The 20561-nt window shown below is 38.8% G+C and overlaps 1 protein-coding gene across 1 annotated transcript in view; it reads right to left on the reverse strand.

Annotated features, from left to right (window-relative positions):
* The window catches only part of RBL1 (RB transcriptional corepressor like 1), a 75047-nt gene extending 61225 nt beyond the window's left edge, over positions 1-13822 (reverse strand). Inside the window, exons 1-2 of the mRNA XM_063103147.1 lie at positions 13667-13822; positions 10329-10462 (exon numbers count right to left, since the gene is read on the reverse strand). Of these exons, the coding sequence (XP_062959217.1) occupies positions 10329-10462; positions 13667-13822 (290 nt within the window). The remainder of the gene's footprint in view (positions 1-10328; positions 10463-13666) is intronic.
* Between the last annotated feature and the right edge of the window lie 6739 nt (positions 13823-20561).

A 20561-nucleotide genomic window follows, 5' to 3' on the forward strand; every position in this document is an offset into this window, starting at 1 on the left:
ATAATAGCAGGGGACCTGAACACTCCACTGTCAATATTAGACAGATCATCTAGGCAAAGAATCAGTAGAGAAACACAAGATCTAAACAAGACTCTAGACCAATTGGAATTGGCAGATATCTACAGAACATTCCACCCAACAACCTCAGAATATTCATTCTTCTCATCAGCACATGGATCATTCTCCAGGATAGATCACATATTAGGTCACAAATCAAGTCTCAATAAATTCAAAAAAATAGGAATTATCCCATGTATCTTCTCAGACCACAATGGATTAAAACTAGAAATTAATAACAAACGAACCTCTGGAAACTATACAAACACATGGAAATTAAACAGCATTCTACTTAATGACATATGGGTCCAAGAAGAAATCAAGCAGGAAATCAAAAAATTTCTTGAAACTAATGAAAACAATGATACATCATACCAAAACCTGTGGGATACTGCAAAAGCAGTATTGAGGGGAAAATTTATTGCATTAAACGCTCACTTCAGAAGAATAGAAAGATGGCAAGTGAACAACCTAACACTTCACCTTAAAGAACTAGAAAAACAAGAACAATCCAAACCTAAAGTTAGCAGACGGAAAGAAATCATTAAGATCAGAGCAGAACTGAATGAAATTGAAAACCAAAAAACAATTCAAAAGATCAACGAATCAAAAAGTTGGTTTTTTGAAAAGATAAATAAAATTGACAAACCATTAGCATGGCTAACAAAAAAAAGAAGAGAGAAGACTCAAATAACAAAAATTAGAAATGAAAAAGGCGATATTACAACTGATTCATCTGAAATACAAGGAATCATTCGAGACTACCATAAACAACTATACGCCAACAAATTTGAAAATCTGGAGGAAATGGATAAATTTCTGGACACACACAAGCTCCCAAAACTGAACCGTGAAGACGTAGAAAATTTGAACAGACCAATAACAATAAAGGAGATTGAAGCTGTTATCAGAAGGCTCCCAACAAAGAAAAGCCCAGGACCAGATGGATTCACAGCAGAATTTTACCAAACATTCAAAGAGGAATTGACACCGATTCTTTACAAACTATTCCAAAAGATTGAAACGGACGCAAATCTCCCAAACTCATTCTATGAAGCAAACATCATCCTGATACCAAAACCAGGTAAAGATATAACCAAAAAAGAAAACTACAGGCCGATATCCTTGATGAATATAGATGCAAAAATCCTCACTAAAATACTAGCAAACAGAATACAGCAACACATACGAAAAATTATTCATCACGATCAAGTGGGATTCATCCCAGGGATGCAAGGTTGGTTCAACATACGCAAATCAATAAATGTGATACACCATATTAATAAACTCAAACACAAGGACCATATGATCATCTCTATAGATGCTGAAAAAGCATTTGATAAAGTTCAGCACTCATTCATGACAAAGACCCTCTATAAGTTAGGTATAGAGGGAAAGTATCTCAACATAATTAAAGCCATATATGCCAAACCCACTGCCAATATCATCCTGAATGGGGAAAAGCTGAAAGCTTTTCCTTTAAGAACAGGCACTAGACAAGGATGCCCACTCTCACCACTCCTATTCAACATAGTGTTGGAAGTACTAGCCAGAGCAATCAGAGAAGAGAAGGAAATAAAGGGCATCCAGATTGGAAAAGATGAAGTCAAACTGTCCCTGTTTGCAGATGACATGATCCTATATATCGAACAGCCTAAAACCTCTACAAAAAAACTGTTGGAATTGGTAAATGATTTCAGCACAGTAGCAGGATACAAAATCAACACACAAAAATCAGTAGCATTTCTTTTCTCCAATAGTGAACATGCAGAAGGAGAAATCAAGAAAGCCTGCCCATTTACAATAGCCACCAAAAAAAATAAAATACTTAGGAATTGAGTTAACCAAGGAGGTGAAAAATCTCTATAATGAGAACTACACACCACTGCTGAGAGAAATTAGAGAGGATACAAGAAGATGGAAAGATATTCCATGCTCTTGGATTGGAAGAATCAACATAGTGAAAATATCCATACTACCCAAAGTGATATACAAATTCAATGCAATCCCCATCAAAATTCCAAAGACATTTTTCTCAGAAATGGAAAAAACTATTCAGACATTTATAAGGAACAATAAAAGACCACGAATAGCCAAAGCAATGCTCAGCAAAAAAAATAAAGCTGGAGGCATAACACTACCTGACTTTAAGCTATACTACAAAGCTATAATAACCAAAACAGTATGGTACTGGCATAAAAACAGACACACTGACCAATGGAATAGAATAGAGAATCCAGAAATCAACCCACACACTTACTGCCATCTGATCTTTGGCAAAGGCACCAAGCCTATTCACTGGGGAAGGGACTGCCTCTTCAGCAAGTGGTGCTGGGATAACTGGATATCGATATGCAGGAGAATGAAACTAGATCCATACCTCTCACCGTATACTAAAATCAACTCAAAATGGATTAAGGATTTAAATATACACCCTGAGACAATAAAACTTCTTAAAGTAAACATAGGAGAAACACTTCAGGAAATAGGACTGGGCACAGACTTCATGAATACGACCCCAAAAGCACGGGCAACCAAAGGAAAAATAAACAAATGGGATTACATCAAACTAAAAAGCTTCTGCACAGCAAAAGAAACAATTAAAAGAGTTAAAAGACAACCAACAGAGTGGGAGAAAATATTTGCAAAATATACATCTGACAAAGGATTAATATCCAGAATATATAAGGAACTCAAACAACTTTACAAGAAGAAAACAAGCAACCCAATTAAAAAATGGGCAAAAGAGCTAAGTAGGCATTTCTCTAAGGAAGATATCCAAATGGCCAACAGACATATGAAAAAATGCTGAACATCACTCAGCATCTGGGAAATGCAAATCAAAACCACATTGAGATACCATCTAACCCCAGTTAGGATGGCTAAAATCCAAAAGACTATGAACGATAAATGCTGGCAAGGCTGCGGAGAAAAAGGAACTCTCATACATTGTTGGTGGGACTGCAAAATGGTGCAGCCTCTATGGAAAATGGTATGGAGGTTCCTTAAACAATTGCAAATAGATCTACCATACGACCCAGCCATCCCACTGTTGGGAATATACCCAGAGGAATGGAAATCATCAAGTCGAAGGTATACCTGTTCCCCAATGTTCATCGCAGCACTCTTTACAATAGCCAAGAATTGGAACCAGCCCAAATGCCCATCATCAGATGAGTGGATACGGAAAATGTGGTACATCTACACAATGGAATACTACTCAGCTATAAAAACGAATGAAATACTGCCATTTGCAACAACATGGATGGACCTTGAGAGAATTATATTAAGTGAAACGAGTCAGGCACAGAAAGAGAAATACCACATGTTCTCACTTATTGGAGGGAGCTAAAAATTAATATATAAATTCACACACACACATACACACACACACACACAGAAACCGGGGGGGGGGGGGAAGAAGATATAACAACCACAATTATTTGAAGTTGATACAACAAGCAAACAGAAAGGACATTGTTGGGGGGGAGGGGGGGGAGGGAGAAGGGAGGGAGGTTTTGGTGATGGGGAGCAATAATCAGCTACAATGTATATCGACAAAATAAAATTTAAAAAACAATAATAAAAAAAAAAAAAAAAAAAAAAAAAAGGGTGCAGTGAAATGTGCCAGAAGTATTAATTTATTCACCTTTCTAGATGCAATTTGGCAACATAAATAAAAAGCTTAAAAACGCTCAAATCCTTCCATCCAGAAATTGCTTTTATGAGAATCTAACCTAAGGAGAAAGTCAAAAACACAGGCAAAAATACAAAGATGTATATCATGATACTTTTTATGTGAAGGTTTTATTTTTCAGTTTTATTTTTAATATGTAATGTATACAAATAAAAAATTCAAAAGTTGCAAAAAGATGTAAGATGAAAAGTCTCTCCTCATTACCTGCCTCTCAGTTTTTCACCACTAAGGCAGTTATGGTTGACTAATACATTATTACTAGTTTCTTGTTTATCTTTGCAGAGCTATTTTAGGCATTTATAAACATGTATCTATTTTTTTTCCCACTCAAATGATATTATCCTACCCTACAATATTCTGCACTTTGATTTTTCCTCTAATTTATCTTAGACATCTTTTTGTATCAGTAAAACCCCTTCCATCATTTAAGAGCTGCAGTTTATTCCACTGTATGGATGTGCTATGCATACATTTAACCATACCCTTTTATACCCTATTTAAACTTTCTATTTTGAAATAACGTCAAATCTACAGAAAAGGTGCAAAGATAACACAAGAACTCCTTTATACCTTTCGTCGGTATTCAATAATTATTAACATTTTGCATATTTGCTTTATCATCTCTCTGTATATACACATGTATATATACATACACTATGAAGTGGTTAATTTTATGTGTCAACTTGGCTGGGCTACAGTGCCCAGATATTTGGTCCAAACGTTGTGGATGTTTTTGTAAAGGTGTTTATTGGATGAAATTAGATAGGTGGACTCTGAGTAAAGCAGATTACCCTCCACAATGTGGGTGGTCCTCAACCAATCAACTGAAAGTCTTACTAGAATAAAGACTGACCTCCTCTAAGTAAGAAGGGAATTTTGCCAGCAGACTGCCTTTGGACTTGAACTGCAACTCTTCCCTGGATCTCCAGCCTCCTGACCTATCCCATCAGATTTTGGACTTGCCAGGCCTCTCCCTCTTTTTCTCTCTCCATTCTGTTGTTTCTGTTTCTCTGGAGAATCCTAGCTAAAATAACATACATATAATTTTTTCTGAACCATGTGAGAATAAAATTTGGATATCTTGCCCCCTACCCATAAACACCATGGTTTCTACTTGCTGAGAAAAAGATATTCTCTTATATAACCAAACTACAATTATCAAAATCAGAAATTTTTACACTGATAAAATATTATCAGTCCATATTTAAATTGATATTTGTCCAAATAATGTACTTTATAGCAATTTTTAATTTCCCAATCTAGGATCTAATCCAGTATCATGCACTGCATTTAGTGTTACTTCCTTTCAGTTTCCTTCAATATGGAACAATTACTCAGACTTTGTCTCTTGTAACACCAGCGGTTGAGAAAAAGATAATAGGCCAGTTATTTTGTATTATGTCCTTAATTTGGGTTTGTCTCATGCTTCCCCATTGATTTAGGCTATGTATCTTTGACAACAGTACTGATGTCATATCCTTCTCAGAGGATTATTTCCATTTGTTCTATTATTGATAATAACTTTACACTTGATTTAGGTGGCATCTGCCAGGTCTTCCAACTCAAAGTTATTATTTTTCCCTTTGTAATTAATAAGTGACTCATAGGGAGATACCTTGCAATTATGCAAATATTCTGTTCCTCATCAAACTTTTGTTCACTAGTTTTAGTATCCACTGATGATTTTTGACTGAATCAATTATTACTATGAAGGTGCAAAATGTTGATTTTCTTCTAATTCTATCATTTCTTCTGCATTTATTTGTTGGCTTTTTTTTATTAGTTGGCATTCTAATATAAGAAAGAGCTTTCCTTTCCCCCCTATTTATTATCAATATAGATTTTATTCAAAAATCTTACATAATCCTTTACTGTTCCCATTCATTTTGATGCTCAAATTGTTCCAGATTTGGAAACTAATGGGAGGTTTTTCAAGCTAGCTCCTATGTTCCTTGACATGTCTCCAACATTTTTGTGAGCACTTCCTTACTGTATGGCATAATGAGCTGTTCCAGATTCATCAGAGAAAACAGATCTGCCCCAGCACTGAAACCAGCCATTTCCTTGAAGACATTATGCTAAATGAAATAAGCCTGTCACAAAAAGACAAATTGCATAATTGTGCTTATCTGAATTACCAGAGTAGACAAATACACAGAGGAAGAAAGAATGGTGCTTGCCATAGGCTAAGGGGAGAGGAAAAGTTTGGGAGTTATTGTTTCACAGGTACAGAATTTTTATTCGGTAAGATGAAAAAGTTCTGGAGATGGATGGCGGTGATGGTTGTACGACAATGTGAATGCACATAATCCCACTGAACTATACACTTAAAAAAATGGTTAAAATGGTAAATTTTATGTTATGTATATTTTATCCCACACACTTCAAGTATAGGTTAGGAATGGTAAATACGTGGCATACAAGGGTACTTCAAAAAGGTCATGGAAAAAATAGATTTAAAAGATAATACGAATCTTTGCACGAACTTCTTGAGGTACCCTCGTATCTCCCAATAACAGCACACTGCTGAATTTTATTGGCCCTCAAAAGATAAAAGACAAAACTACTTAGTAACAAATTAACATCATCAATAGTTGCAATTAAAATACACGACAAATAGTTTTTCACGAACTAAATTTTCATTCAGGTTTTATTCTAAAATGAAAATAATTATTGAATGAATAGTCAACTTGATTTAAATCACAAGTTACTAGAAAAACTTGTGAAAAATGTGAAGTAATTTATTTCTCAAAATTTAAATCAATGAGATGCTGACATCTTCTTTATTAAAAAGAATTAAAAACTCAAATTGAACAACAGATACTACTTTTTTTTTTTTTTTGGCGGCTGAGCAGTACAGGGATCCAAAACTTTGACTTTGGTGTTATCAGCACCATGCTCTAACTGAGTGAGCTAGCTGGCCAGCCTCTTTAATATTACACTTAATAGCAAAACAAATTTTTACATGATACTTTTTGTTAAAGGTAGAAGCTGCTTTGGCGTTAGGTTTTTTTTTTGCAAACCGAAGCTGAATATAAATACAGTTTAAAACACATACTTACTAATACATATTTGTGTGTAGATATATGTGTAACAGCATGGACTTTGGAGGCTCTGCCAATTACTAGGTATATCATCTCTGGGAGATAATGTAACCTCTCAGTGACTCGGTTTCCTCATGTATAAAATGAGACACTGGGCTGGCCTGTGGCTCACTTGGGAGAGTGCGGTGCTGATAACACCAAGGCCATGGGTTTGGATCCCTATATACGGATGGCCAGTTGGCTCACTTGGGAGAGTGTGGTGCTGACAACACCAACGCAAGGGTTAAGGTCCCCGTATTGGTCATGTTTTTTGAAAAAATAAATTTAAAAAAAATGAGCCATTATTTGTTTTTTTGTGTGTGGCTGGCCCGTATGTGGATTTGAACTCTTTGACCTTGGTGTTACAACACTGTGCTCTAACCAACTGAGCCAACTGTCTCATGGTTCTTTTTTTTTTTGGCAGCTGGCCAGCAAGGGGATCTGAACCCTTCACAAGGTGGTGCTCTAACCAGGTGAGATAACCAGCCAGCCCTAAAATGAGACTTACTTCATAGGACTACCATGAGGATTAAGTGAATAAAGACATGAAAATGTTTAGTACTTATGCATGTGCCTGGCACATAGGTAAATAGGTAAGTACTCAATAAAAATCTGCTATTTTTACATATGTATCTATAATCTATGCTTACGTTATTTTGCAGTATAATTTATTAACAAAATCTGATGGGCATTTTCCCATGTCTATAAAGTACAACATAATCATTTAAAATTATATATAAAGTTGAAATCTTGAAAACAGCGTAAATTACAATGAATGAGAGCAAATAACATCATTTGCAATTCTTTTTTATTTCTCTGAATGAAAATGTTGATGATGGTCAACTGCTCTTTTAACATTAAGGATCTGATGCAAAATTTTTTAGGGGAAGGGAATTTGAGAATATCAATCTACATTTATAAGACACTTAACTTTTGACACATCACTACACTTTTAGGAATTCATCAGAAATACATTTTTGTTTTTTGCAGCTGGCCAGTACAGGGATCCATACCCTTGACCTTGGTGTTACAAAACTGCACTCTAAATCAACTGAGCTAACCGGCCAGGCCTAGAAATACATATGTACAATAATGTTCAGGTGTCTGTAATCACAAAAGTCTGGATATAACCTAAATGTGCATCAATAAGGGGCTGTTTAAATATATGAAACATCCTTACATCCTAAAACATCTTAGAATCATTAAAAAAATTAACAAGGTAGAGCTATATATGTTGGTATGGAAGGACTTCCAAAATATAAAGAAAAGTAACTGCAGAACCATACATAGAGTATGATCTGATTTATGTTTAAAAAGGAAAAAAACACTGAAAAACAGATTTAGATGTTTTTACATAAGAGGAAATTGTTAATAGTGGTTAATTCTGGGAAGTGAAAAAAGGAGGAGACTTTATACTTTCAACCCTTCTGTATTATTTGAAATTTAAAAAAAATCGTGTGTGTATGTGTATGGTAAAATATACATAATATAAAACTTAGCATTTTAATCATTTTTAAGTCTTTAGTTCAATATCACTCAGTACATTCACGTTGTAAAACCATCACCACCATCCATTTCCAGAACTCATTTCATTATTTGAAATTTTTATCGGAAGCATCTACATCTAATTTTTTTTAAAAGTTCTAAGTTTTTTTTGTTCAGTTTCCCCACAACCTCGTATTACAAAGATTTTAAAAATTATATGGTCAGTGATGAGGAAGACTAACAGAAAAAGATCAGATTGTTTTATATTACAAAAGATAACATTTTGCTCAATTAAAAAAAATTACTTCGAAAAAAGAAAAAAAGAAAAAAAATTACTTTAACCTCATCAATCTTCATTTTATTTTTATCATCAATGACAAAAATTGATATTATAGTTTTTTTAATACTCTCAACTTTATTAATTTTCCATCCATAGAACCAAAATTGCTCTAAGATTTTTTTTTTTTTTTTAATTTAACATGAATTGAAACCTACTTGCCATCCCTGGATAGGGCTTTCAAGTTTGTTCCTCTTCTAGTCTGGAAACCCAGGGACAGCAAATAGACAATGACCTCAAATAGTTTTGTCCTAGCTAAAAACCCCAGAAACAGAGAACATTAGCACCTATCCAAACTGGATCACTCCGTTTCTTGTTTTGTATACAGAAAATATTCATAGTTCTATATGGTTAATACTAGAATAAGTAAAAGAAATAGCTAAGACCCAGACTAGTTGCAAGGGGAAAAAAATATTGACTATACAGTAGGGAAACAGGGCAACACCTTGACTAGATGACCAAAATTAACATCACCAATGAGAGGCAGATGGATATCATGTGCTATCAGATGTGATATCCTGAGGACACAAAATCACTTATATAATTTTCCATATGGGAATGTACAACAACTTGCAACTAATCATAAAGAAACATCAAACAAATCCAAAATGAGTAACAGTCTATTAAAAAGGAGGAGAGGCAGGCTGGCAGGTTAGCTCAGTTGGTTGGAGTGCAGCCTTATAACCCCAAGGTCACAGGTTCGGATCCTTGTGCCAGCCACAAAAAAAAAAAAAAAAATAAAAGTAGGAGAGGAGGCTGTAGACTATATTCTTCAAAAAATGCCAGTGTCATAAAGAACAAAGAAAGGATTTGTTAGGAAATGTTCCTAATTAAAGGAGAATAAACAGACATGATAAACAAATGCAATACCCAATCATAGATTGGAAATTGTACTTAAAGAAAAAAAAAAAATGCTGGGCCAGCCCGTGGCTCACTTGGGAGAGTGCGGTGCTGATAACATGACGGGTTCGGATCCTATATAGGGATGGCCGGTTAGCTCACTTGGAGAGCATGGTGCTGATGACACCAAGTCAAGAGTTAAGATCTCCTTAATGGTCATCTTTTAAAAAAAAAAAAAAAAAAAAGCTTATAAAGAACATTACAGGATCAACAAACAAGACTAGAATAGAGATGGCAGATTAAATAAAATTATTGTATTAGTGTTAACTTTGCTGAAGTTGATGACTGTAACATAGTTATTGAAGGAAATACACATTGATGTATTTAGGGGTAAAGGGCTATAATATGTGCTACCTACTTTGAGACGGTTGAGGAAAAAATATTTGAGAAAGATCTATATATTTAAAAGAGAAAGATCAAATGAGAAAGGAAATGAGGTAAAATATCAATAATAGGTGAATCTAGGTTAAGGATATGGGTATTCTTTGTCCTTTTCTTATTTTTGTAACTTTTCTATAAGCCTGAAATTATTTCCAAATATAAAAAAATTAATGAAAAATGTATAGCTAAAAAAGATTTAGCACAGAGGCTTCTTGTTGAAATCAGAATTTAAGGAAAAAAAGGAGAGGAAGAATGTGAGAATTGGGAAAGGATATCTATGTGATAATAAACTTAGAACTGAATGAAGTCAAATGATTTGAAATAAACAAATTAAACTCTAAATTAAATTTAGGGCTTAAAAAACATTTCAAAAATCAAAGTGTTTTACCTTAATTTAGCTGAACGTAGTATTCTGGTAAGTGAAACACAGTTTCCTTCCATGATGCCCTTTCCAACTGTGGGAACGATGCTTTTGCGGCATGCAACATATAATGAACATGCCAACCAGTGTATAACCTCTCCCTGGAGGCAAAAGACAAACAGCAAAATTGATATATTATTATGTTAAAATACTTGAATTCTGAAAGTAGAAAAGAACTGGTCTAATTTTCCTTCTGGATGTAATAGGACAAAGAAATGAAGATATTTCCCCAAGGTCACAAAGCTAAATTAACTGAAGTAATGTATATAAAATTCCTTACTCTCAGTCCTGTGTTCTTACAACTATAACATGCTAAATCAGTATTAATCTAAAGATAGAACTCTCACCTACACTCGAGATTTAAAACTACTGAGAGTTCTCTTAAAATTTGTCAGTATTAGCTTCTCCATTTTAAAATACCAGTCATGGCCTTAATGATGCTGATGTTTATTTCTACCAACTTAGTTTCATGTTTCTTTTTTAAAAGTTTGGCAGAGAAAGCACAGAACAAAGTAAAAAGTTAGTAAGGGAGTCACACATAAAAAATTGATACATATCATGTGTAATATAAAGAACAGTGTCATTTTTATGAGGTAAATATTTGGGGAATGATTTATTCCCAAACATGTTATCTTTAAAATAATAAGTATGGCTCTCCATCTTAGTAGACATCTGTTCACATTGCTACAAAAAAGGTGACATTTGGGAATCTGACACTTAATTTTCTGCTTTAAACTCGAGATATGACATCATTGCTGAAATATAGGTGAAGTTTAATGGTTAAGAATTAAAGATGCAAATCTCATAGCACAACATAATACTGTTCCTATTCACTGTTCTGCAAATCCTCTTTAAGACCAGAATCTACAAGGATAAAAAGATTGATAAAAAGATTTCTTGCAATAATCTAAAAGGGGTGGGTAGAAATGGGTGGCAGTCAACAAAGCTAAAACTCAGTGTTCCTACCCTATAGAAGAGAAGAGTCTTATTTGCTCAAAGCACTAAATGAGGCAAGGAAGCTTAAGGAAGAATATTTTTAGAAACCTTGATTAATGAACCGGTGGCTAAATGAAAATACTAGCAAGATGGAGAAAATATAAGTCCTGGAATTATTGTTTTGATCTTTTTTTCCTAAAAAGTCAACTATATTATTTACTCTAGTTCCTAGGCCTTGATGGCAGGCCTTAGAAATTCAAAGATGGGGCTGACCTGTTAGCTCAGTTGGTTAGAGCAAGGTGTTGTAACACCAAGGTCAGCGGTTCAGATCCCTGTATAGACTAGCTGCCAAAAAACCCCCCAAATAAATCAAAATAAATGAAAATTTTTTTTAAATTAAAAAAAAAATAAAAAACAAAGGTGGTTTCTGACTTCATGAACTCCACATCTAGATCTAACAAGAGGAACAGATACTATTATCTACAATTGGTGACATACAGGCTATAAGAAGAATTGAAGATAAAGTGTTGTGGGAGAATATAGTGTAATGAGTAACTGATTTTGATTGGAGGTCAGAGGAGGTTTCACAGAAGGAGACTTACAATTGGTCAAAGGTAAATCACCAAAAATTTAAATGCGGAGTAAGGGGACAATATAAGCAGGGGTTTATCAGACAGAGAGGGGTAGGGATTGGGGAGAGGGTTCTCAGGAGAGATATATGAAAATGCCCACTCAAAGTGCCTTTCACCAAAAACTGGAAAGAAAAAAAAAAAAGAGGAGAAAAATAAAACATTCTGGATAGAATAAATACTAACAAAATCTCAATTCACACATCTGTGCTTTCTAAAGTAAACATTAAAGATGTCCTGATCAAGTCTGCCTAACTAGAGATTTAGCTCTTCAACCTTCTCTGGAGTTGAGGTGAGAGAAAGGGTTCCAAGCAGAGGGAATAGCATGGGGGAAGCATACAACTGAGAAAAAGCTTGTCATATTCAAGAAATAAAAGAGATTCCTAGTTGAGTGCCTTGACCATAGTTTGCGCTAGGTAAATGCTTATTCAATGAGAGATCAAATGATCAAATGAGGACCTGGGACATCAGAAATGCTTTCTCAGTTTTTCAAAAATCAATGTTTTCAAGTGAGAGGCCATAACTCAAAATATCCCTTACTTTCTTATTATTCTTCCCTCAGCTTTCCAGTCATGCCACCCAAGGGTGCAAATCACTGTACTTTATCCAGTCTATCCAGTCCTCTCCTGGACACATACAAGATCTCTCTCAGGTACTTTTTCTCGTATATAGACACACATACAGTCAACTCCATATTTCCAACTCTGTGCCTTTGAACCCAGCAATTAATTCACTGGGTGGTGAGTCAGTGGAGCACCGTGTGTGTGAGTCCAGCCCTCTTGGCTCATGAAAGCCTTTGAACATAAGACCACTGGAGTGATATGCTGAAACACATTCCATCCCAATTCTGTCTCTACCCGGGGGTTATGATTGTCTGGGTTCCTATATCAGAATGACCCTGGGCGAGACCATCCTCTGAGCCTTGATATTATTACCTGGCAAGCAGGAATAATATTCACTGCTCTGCCTTAGTCACAGAGCTGTTGTGAGAAAAAAATGCGAGAACGACTAGGGGAAATCTAATCATGATAAGCGACATTTATTTTGTTCAGGGCCAGACACTGTGCTAAGCATCAGGATAATGATCTGACAGAGGACCTTGGAGCTGTGAGATAAGCTTTGTGTGCATATTGGCTTCGATCAAACTACCGTATGGTGCTGTACTACAAAGGGAGCAACCCACGCCTCCTACCCTAGCGAGGCAGAAGGCTGGAGACGTTAAATGGCTATCACTAACCGTAACCGTGGGCAAGCAGCATAACCTCTTTGGGGCTCCGCTTCCTATTCAGTGGAACGGGCATCACAGAACTTGTTACAGAGACTACGTGAGATAGCATATTTAAATGGCTGAACAGCGGTGTCTTGGCGCGCAAATCATCTTAGCGTTTACCATTATTGTTTATGTGTTTTTATCGATTTAAGAGCAGTACTATGAAGTTTGTGGAGCTTGGCGGGGCTGAGGGAAGTCTGGTCTGGAAGCCTGGAGTCTGGGGGACACCTCAGTGGAGCGGGACCTCGGACAAACAGTTCCTTTTCTGGGCTTCAGTTTCCCGCCTCAAAAAAATGGGTGGATTGACTGATCTACACCCACCCTTCCCAAGCCGCACTACTCGTCGCCTGTCTGGGCAGTGACGCTTCTCGGTGGGAAAACTCCCACCACCCCATAGGCTGAGGTAGGGGCGGGGCGGGGGTGGGGCCTGGCGAGGGTCGGGTCCGGCCGCCCCACCTGCAGCCGCTTACCTCTAAGCTGTAGTTGCCTCGGATGGTGGTATAGTCGTCCAGGGCTTCGGCCGCGCTCCCCTCGTCCAGGTTCAGCTCCTGACACAGAGCTTGCAGCGCCTCCCCAGCCGCGGCGACCACCGCCGCCCCTTCGGCGTGGGGCTCGTCCTCGAACATCCCCTCAGGCCCTGTGTGCGCGCGCCACGACCCCCGGCTCCTTTTTCCCTCCTGGGCGCTCTACCCACAACCCCACGCGCCAAAGCGCGCGAAAATCGGTGCTTCTGATTGCTGTCTCTTCGGTCATATGCCTCCGCTTTTCTCCTCGGAAAAAGTCCGTTTCTCCTCCGGAGCTACCAGCCGTCCCTCTTCGGAAATGAGATAAGAAGACTGGCCTCGGATCCTGAAAAAACCTGGCCTGGCCCTTGGTGGGCAGCGGGAAGTCCAGCTGCCGGGGCAAATGGGGAGCGGAGGGATCTGCAGCCTGCGCGCACAGTCTGCTGGGAGTTGTAGTCCGTGTCCTACCACGAATCCTGCGGCGCCGCCCTTGTTTCGGCAGCACTTGGGTTTGGGCAGAGCAATGCTGGGCTGGGCTGGGCTGGGCTGGGCTGGGCTGGCGTGCCTATTGAGAGAGGGTTTCATTCATAGGGGTGAGAAGCCTCCTCTATAGCCCAGTTCTTGGGCCCAGGGTTTGTCAGTGTCCCCGGGCGTCAAACACAGTTTAAGCCTTGCCCCTTGCCTTAGGAAATGGAGATGGGAACAGAAAAAAATGCCCCCTTGTCCGGGGCCTCATCGGATTCTCCACAACTTCTCCAACGGCTACTGAGTAATCTGATGAATGGCTGAATTGAAGGACTGGTGAAGCAAAGATAAAGGGGACACCCCACATCTCATCTTAATCGCTAAAAGAGGCCGGCTGAGCTCCCTGGACTCTGGGAACTGCCCCAGTACATACAGTCTTGTCGGGCGTAGGAATGGCCTGAGCGTTAGCCTGAAGCCACAACGATCTTTTTAAAAGGTGAATCAGAGCATGGCACTCCTTCACTCAGAATCCTTCATTAGATTCCTCTTGAAAGATCCAAACTTCTTTCCGTGGCCTACAAGAGGCCCTCTCTGATCTGGCTCTACCTCATTTAGTGCATTTAAACCAGCCTCCCCCCGCCAGCGTATATAATAAGGTTTAGTCTCTGATAAAAGAATCAGCTTTTCCCAAAACTCTGGACCTGACCTGATGACAACTCCATGATCAACGCTGCTAAAACATTTGGACTCTTACTTTGAATTCTAGTCTTAGACTTTTGTCTGACTGTGGGTCTTATCTCTTAGTTCACTTTCTAACCACACCATGTGCCTCAAGATTACTTACAACGTTAAACTCTTGCCTTAATATTCATTTCCCAGGCCTATGCCAAGTTAAACTTACTTAGTTGAAGTTGTAAAAGTACCTTTAGTTTTTGTTTTTCTCTTTCTCTTTTTTAACCTGTTTCTACAATGAGCATGCTCTTTTGCCCAATGGCAAGATATGCGGCAAGTGCCACTATTGATTTTTCAGGTTTTCCACGAATTAAAGGATCTGACTAATGTCCCATCCCAGCTCCCATGTTGCTTAAAATTTGGACTTAGACCTAGAGGCCAGAGCCTAATTCTGCACACACACACATACACACACCCCAACGTGACATGACTTTCTGGGAATGAGCCTTCCTAGCAATGAGGGTCCAAAATGTGTACCTGGGTTGATGATCATCAATGCTTTCAGATGAAAGCTTTTTAATCAAAATGGGGGAAATGATAACCAAAAGGATCCACTCTGACCAGGTCAGCTAAATTATAGTGCCTTGGGAGATCTGGGATAAGTCAGTAATCATGTTCACCTGTCCTGGAAAATGTTATCAAAAGACCATTTTTACTTAGAAGCAGACTTAATGATAACAAAAAGGCCATAAAATAACCTAGAATACTTATTACCCTTACCTTAGATCCCTGCATGTAGGATATAATCTAGAAACATCTCAGACCTGTATGTCATGTACAACCAACAGAAAACCTGCTAAAGTAATTAGGTGGGGCTGTCATTCTCTCTTTCTCCTTTGGCCATTCCCCGTTTTTGTGATTATAAAATGCTAAACTCTGCTGGCTGTCTTCAGAATGTATTTCTTAGGGTAACCAGAACTATATGTCTCCCTAATTACAACCATTATATTTGCTCAATAAATCCTTATAATATGTATTTGGCCTCAGTTTTTTTTTAGGTCAACACCTCACTGCTTTGTTTTGGAAACTTAAAACTTCCAACTTGCCAAGGTAGTTCATGCTTCAAGGCCTTTCTCACATGCTGATCAAACTGCCACAAATGCTCTTTGCTAGATCTTTGCTTGTCTGGCCCCTCTTCAACTTTGAAGTTCAACTAAATGTCATGTTCTCAGGCCATGCCCCAGTGCTGTATTTAAAGTAGCTGATTCCTCCCTACTAACACTTCATTTCATTGTCTCCATAGCACCTTATCACTATCTGAAATTATCTTGTTTATTGACTGGCTTTTCCAATAAAATGTGAGTTGCCTGAGAGCAGGGACTTTCCTTTTGTATTCACTATATTCCAAAGTTTAGATTAGTGCCTGGCACATAGTTGGCACTCGGTACTTAGCATGATGTGTTTGAAAAATTACTAAGAGTCCATTGTTGCTTGGATGAGGGAAAGAGTCACCAGAAAGGAAAATGGAAGACAGATTAAGGTAGGTTGCTAAGGATGTCATATGCCCCACTAAAAGCCTGGGCATTATCCGTAAGGCAGTGGAGGTTTTAACACAGGAGAGTGACGAATGATCAGTCTGTGTTTTGGACAGATACTTCTGGCTGCAGTATGACACGTGGATTGAATGGGATAGAGACCAAAGGAATGGAGATGATAAGAGGCAAACCTGGAGAAAGGCTTGAACTGGCCTGGAACTGAAGGGGCACTGCTGAAGAGGGAGGAGTCACCAAGAACACAGTTTCTATCTGTGCCAAGAGGGTTAAAGGTGATACTGGGAGCACAAGCAAAGACATGAAATCAGTTATGGAACTGTTGAGTTTGGGATGCTTGTGGGAAGTTAAGTGGAGGCTATTGGGTCCAAAAGATAGCCCCTATCTCCTATTCTCCACACAGAGAGAGGGGTGGGACTTGGGAAGGAAACAAGCAAAAACTTATCTCTCCCAAAAAACTCGAACTCAAACGGAACCACACATATGATACTTCCAACTCTGCTTCCTTCTAGAAGGTATTGCTGCAGGACCATTGCAGCAAATGGTATTGCTGACATCAGAACCATCACTCTATTCTCTGGAGGGGATGCTGGCACAAAGGTCCACATGGAGACTCTCTCCCCATGCATATTTAATTCCTTAGAGGATTGGTTATGTGCATTGGGAAAAGGTTCATCATTAGTGCCCAGGGGTCTGTAACAGACTATCAACCCTCCTCCTAACTTCTTTTACTGTCAACAAAGAAACGTCAGGATTAGTGGAGGCGAGATAGATGAAGGTCCTCCTGTAGTGGTTCATTTGTTTTCTAATTAACCTACTATGCTTATTTAAGAGAGCTTCCAGCTCAGCAGAGAGCTCCAGGAGTGGGGGCAGCCTGGACATGAGGATTTAGAAATGTTCAGGTGGTACCTGAAGCCAAGAGAGCAGGTTATCATTCAGGGAGTGTGTTGGCATGAGAAGAGACTCAAAGGTAGAACCCTTAGGAACACCAACATTTTAATGGTGGGCAGAAGTTGAGGAGTGAATATAAAACAGTGGCCAGAGAGATATAACAATAAGAAGTGGTATAGCAGAGGCCAGAAAAGAAATACTCCATAGAGTCCAGTGCTGCAGAGAATTCAAATAGGATGAGGAACTCACAGAAGACCTCATATTATCATTCCTTTATTTTTGGTGACCCTTGCCAGAGAAGTTTTCTATACCACAGTGGAGGTTGAAGCCCTATTACTGTAGCTGAGGGTGTAAGAAAATAGCTTAAGTGATTCATTTTCAAGAATAGCCTAACAAAAGCTGCTTAACCAGCTTATAGGTATGACAACCTCAGAGAATGCATATTCCCAGAAAGTCGCTGAAACAGTATGTCACCTTTGAAAAATAACTTTTCAAGTTCTTTTCTTTTCATTTCCTGGATCTTCTCCCTGCTCAGGACTTTTTTGGCAGGCCTTTTTTCCGGACTTGTCTTGAGTCCATCCCTTTCTGTCAGCAGGAAGTGAACAATAAATAACTTATAAGGAAATAACGAAACCTAGGTGATGTTCAGGAAGATTGTATACCCCATAGTACTCAGCCAATGAGGAACTGGAGGAGGGACTTGCACATTAGGGAATAAATTGCTGGATGTAACTTTTAGGGTGTGCCTGCCCATCAGACATCTGATCTTGCAAGACTGCCATTAAAGTCTTGCTTTGTCGTACCTTGTGTCTCCGTGTCCATCCTTTGGCATTGGACGGGCGAGGGCATTTCTCCCAAGGGGCTAATGGGAGGAAGGTCAGAAAGTTGAAGTAAGAAGTAGAAACTCTTCTTTAAGAAGTTTAATGGAGGAGAGGCAAAGGATGGGGTATTTTTTAGGACAGGGGAAACTCAAAAACATGTGAATAATTAGGGGCAGGAGCAGGCAGAGAGAAACAGAAGATTAAAAAAGAGAAGGGATTATTGATGTAGCCAGGCCCTGGAGAAGGTGGCTAAGCCAGAAATCAAGAGCCTGGCCTTCCTCTTCAGAGTTCCTATCTGGAAGCTAAATCTAGATTAAGCAGGACCTGCGAGATGCTCTGCTGATTGGAAAATAGAGCAACATGCAGTAGGGAGCTGACAGTGGTAAAGGTTTGGAACAACTGTTGAGAAATATCACTGGGTCTGTCAAATGCAAACATCATGGTCAGAATTTTTCAAGGAGTAAAAGTTAGTTTACACCATGGGAGCCTGACTTTCATAACTGGGCAAGATCCTGGGGTCCTGGACAAGATCACAAGAGCTGAGAAGTCTCAAGTTTTTTGCCTTTGCCATAACTGATCAATCTCTTTTTTATCTAGATCTGAACTGTAGACATTGATACTGGCTTTGAAAAGAAAACAAGATAAAAGGAAACAGCTCTCAGGAATTATAAACCAAATAAAGAAAACCAGAGACTCATTGCCCCATTTCTCATCTCTTTAATAGTTTGGTTTTCAGTGAGTTGCAGTCTTTGTGCTGGATTTGATTCTCCTGATTCCTTTTCTATTTCATACATTCACTAATTCCTGAAAACTCTTCATTTCTTCATTCCACAAATGTTTACTAAATGCCTGCTATGTGCACGATATTGATTTGTCTTTTGCTATGACTTTCAGATCATCTAGTCTTGAACTGAGGGGCATTGCTGGCTTGAAAATAATCCAAGAACAAAAGAAGCAGCTCTGAAATGTCATCCACTAAACAAACAAAAACTGAGAAACCTGTTTTCTCTTCTCTTTGGACTAGATCTGTGCTCAAATTTTGGATTTTCAGTAAGTCATATCCTGTCTATGTAAGGCCTTCCATTTTCATCTGTCTTTTGATTCTCCTGATCTATCACCCTTTATGTACAATCAATCATTTGCTTCCATGGCTTTTGCCATGCTGTCGTTCTCAAACTGTCCTGAATTGAATTATTAGGAAGTATGGGCCTTGAAAATGAAGCCAAGATAAAAGGAAAATACTCTTGAGTTACCTTATTTTCCTTATGAAATAAAGCAGATTTAAAGAGTTCTCTTTTCTATCCCCTTTTCAACTGCACCCAGACTGATGTTGGTTTTCCAATAAACAGTACTGCCACAATCACACACAAAAAATAGCCCACGTTGTCCTCTTTGTTATCACTGACTCCCCTCCTCCTTCATCCCTTACACTTAATCACTAAATCTTGTGGATTCCTGATTTTATCACTTCTCTTCCAATCCATCTTATATTTAGTTACTAGTCTAGTTTTTCTCAAACCCCATTTATATCATGTCACTTTCCTTCTCAAAACTTTTCAGGGGTTCACTATTAACAGTTGAATAAAATTTAGGTGGCTTGTGCCACAGGATGCACCCTGGGCCTCCCGAGCCAGGGTGGTGGGGAGCCTTGGGCCACACTTACCGCCCCCCCCAGCCAGCTCAGCAGTGACCACCAATCCACTGCAGGAAGCACCCCAGGCTCTCCCAAGCCAGGGCTGGGGGGGGGCCGAGGGCTGGGGGCTGATGGTCCCGGGCCTTTGTCGCACCCCCTGACATGTGCAACCAGCCCAGCAATGACCAGCAAGCCACAGCAAGAAGGGCCCTGGGTTCCCAAGCTGGGATGGAGGGGGGTGAGGGCTTTTGCCACATCCCCCTGACATTTGCACCCAGCCCGGCAATGACCAAGCCACTGCTGGAAGCCCCCCAGTCTCCCTTGTGGGAACAAGGGGGGTGCCAAAGGCCTCAATCCCAGCCCTCCTCCTTCCTCCTTCTTCCATCCCATTTCTTTCCCCTTTCCCCTCTCCCCCTCCCTCCCAGCTGCTCCACAACAACATCCTAGAATGTAAAAAATAATATTAATAAACTACATTGTCTTTTAAAAAATAATTTAAAAAATTGAGGACGCATCTGTCAGATTCAGCCTCACCTACATGCTTTCTTTTTTTTTAAAATCAATATGCTCTCCCCTGTGTTGGTTTTATTTTTCTTATTATCCTGGGGCATGTCCATTTAACACAAAACTGAGCTTTTCTGAATAGAAAATGAAGTATGGGTAGCAAAACAGATTTACTCTGCCCTTCATTTTTGAGCCAGATACACATGAAGTTTGTTTCTATTTTGATTCCATTGTGTGATAACCTCTATGATTAGCTTCCCTGCTGCAGTTTAATATTTCAGAGTTCCCCCAGAGCATGTGCTAAGAGCCTGATTAAGATCTTTACA

This window comes from Cynocephalus volans, chromosome 1, assembly GCF_027409185.1.
Source record: "Cynocephalus volans isolate mCynVol1 chromosome 1, mCynVol1.pri, whole genome shotgun sequence".
Lineage (NCBI taxonomy): Eukaryota > Metazoa > Chordata > Mammalia > Dermoptera > Cynocephalidae > Cynocephalus > Cynocephalus volans.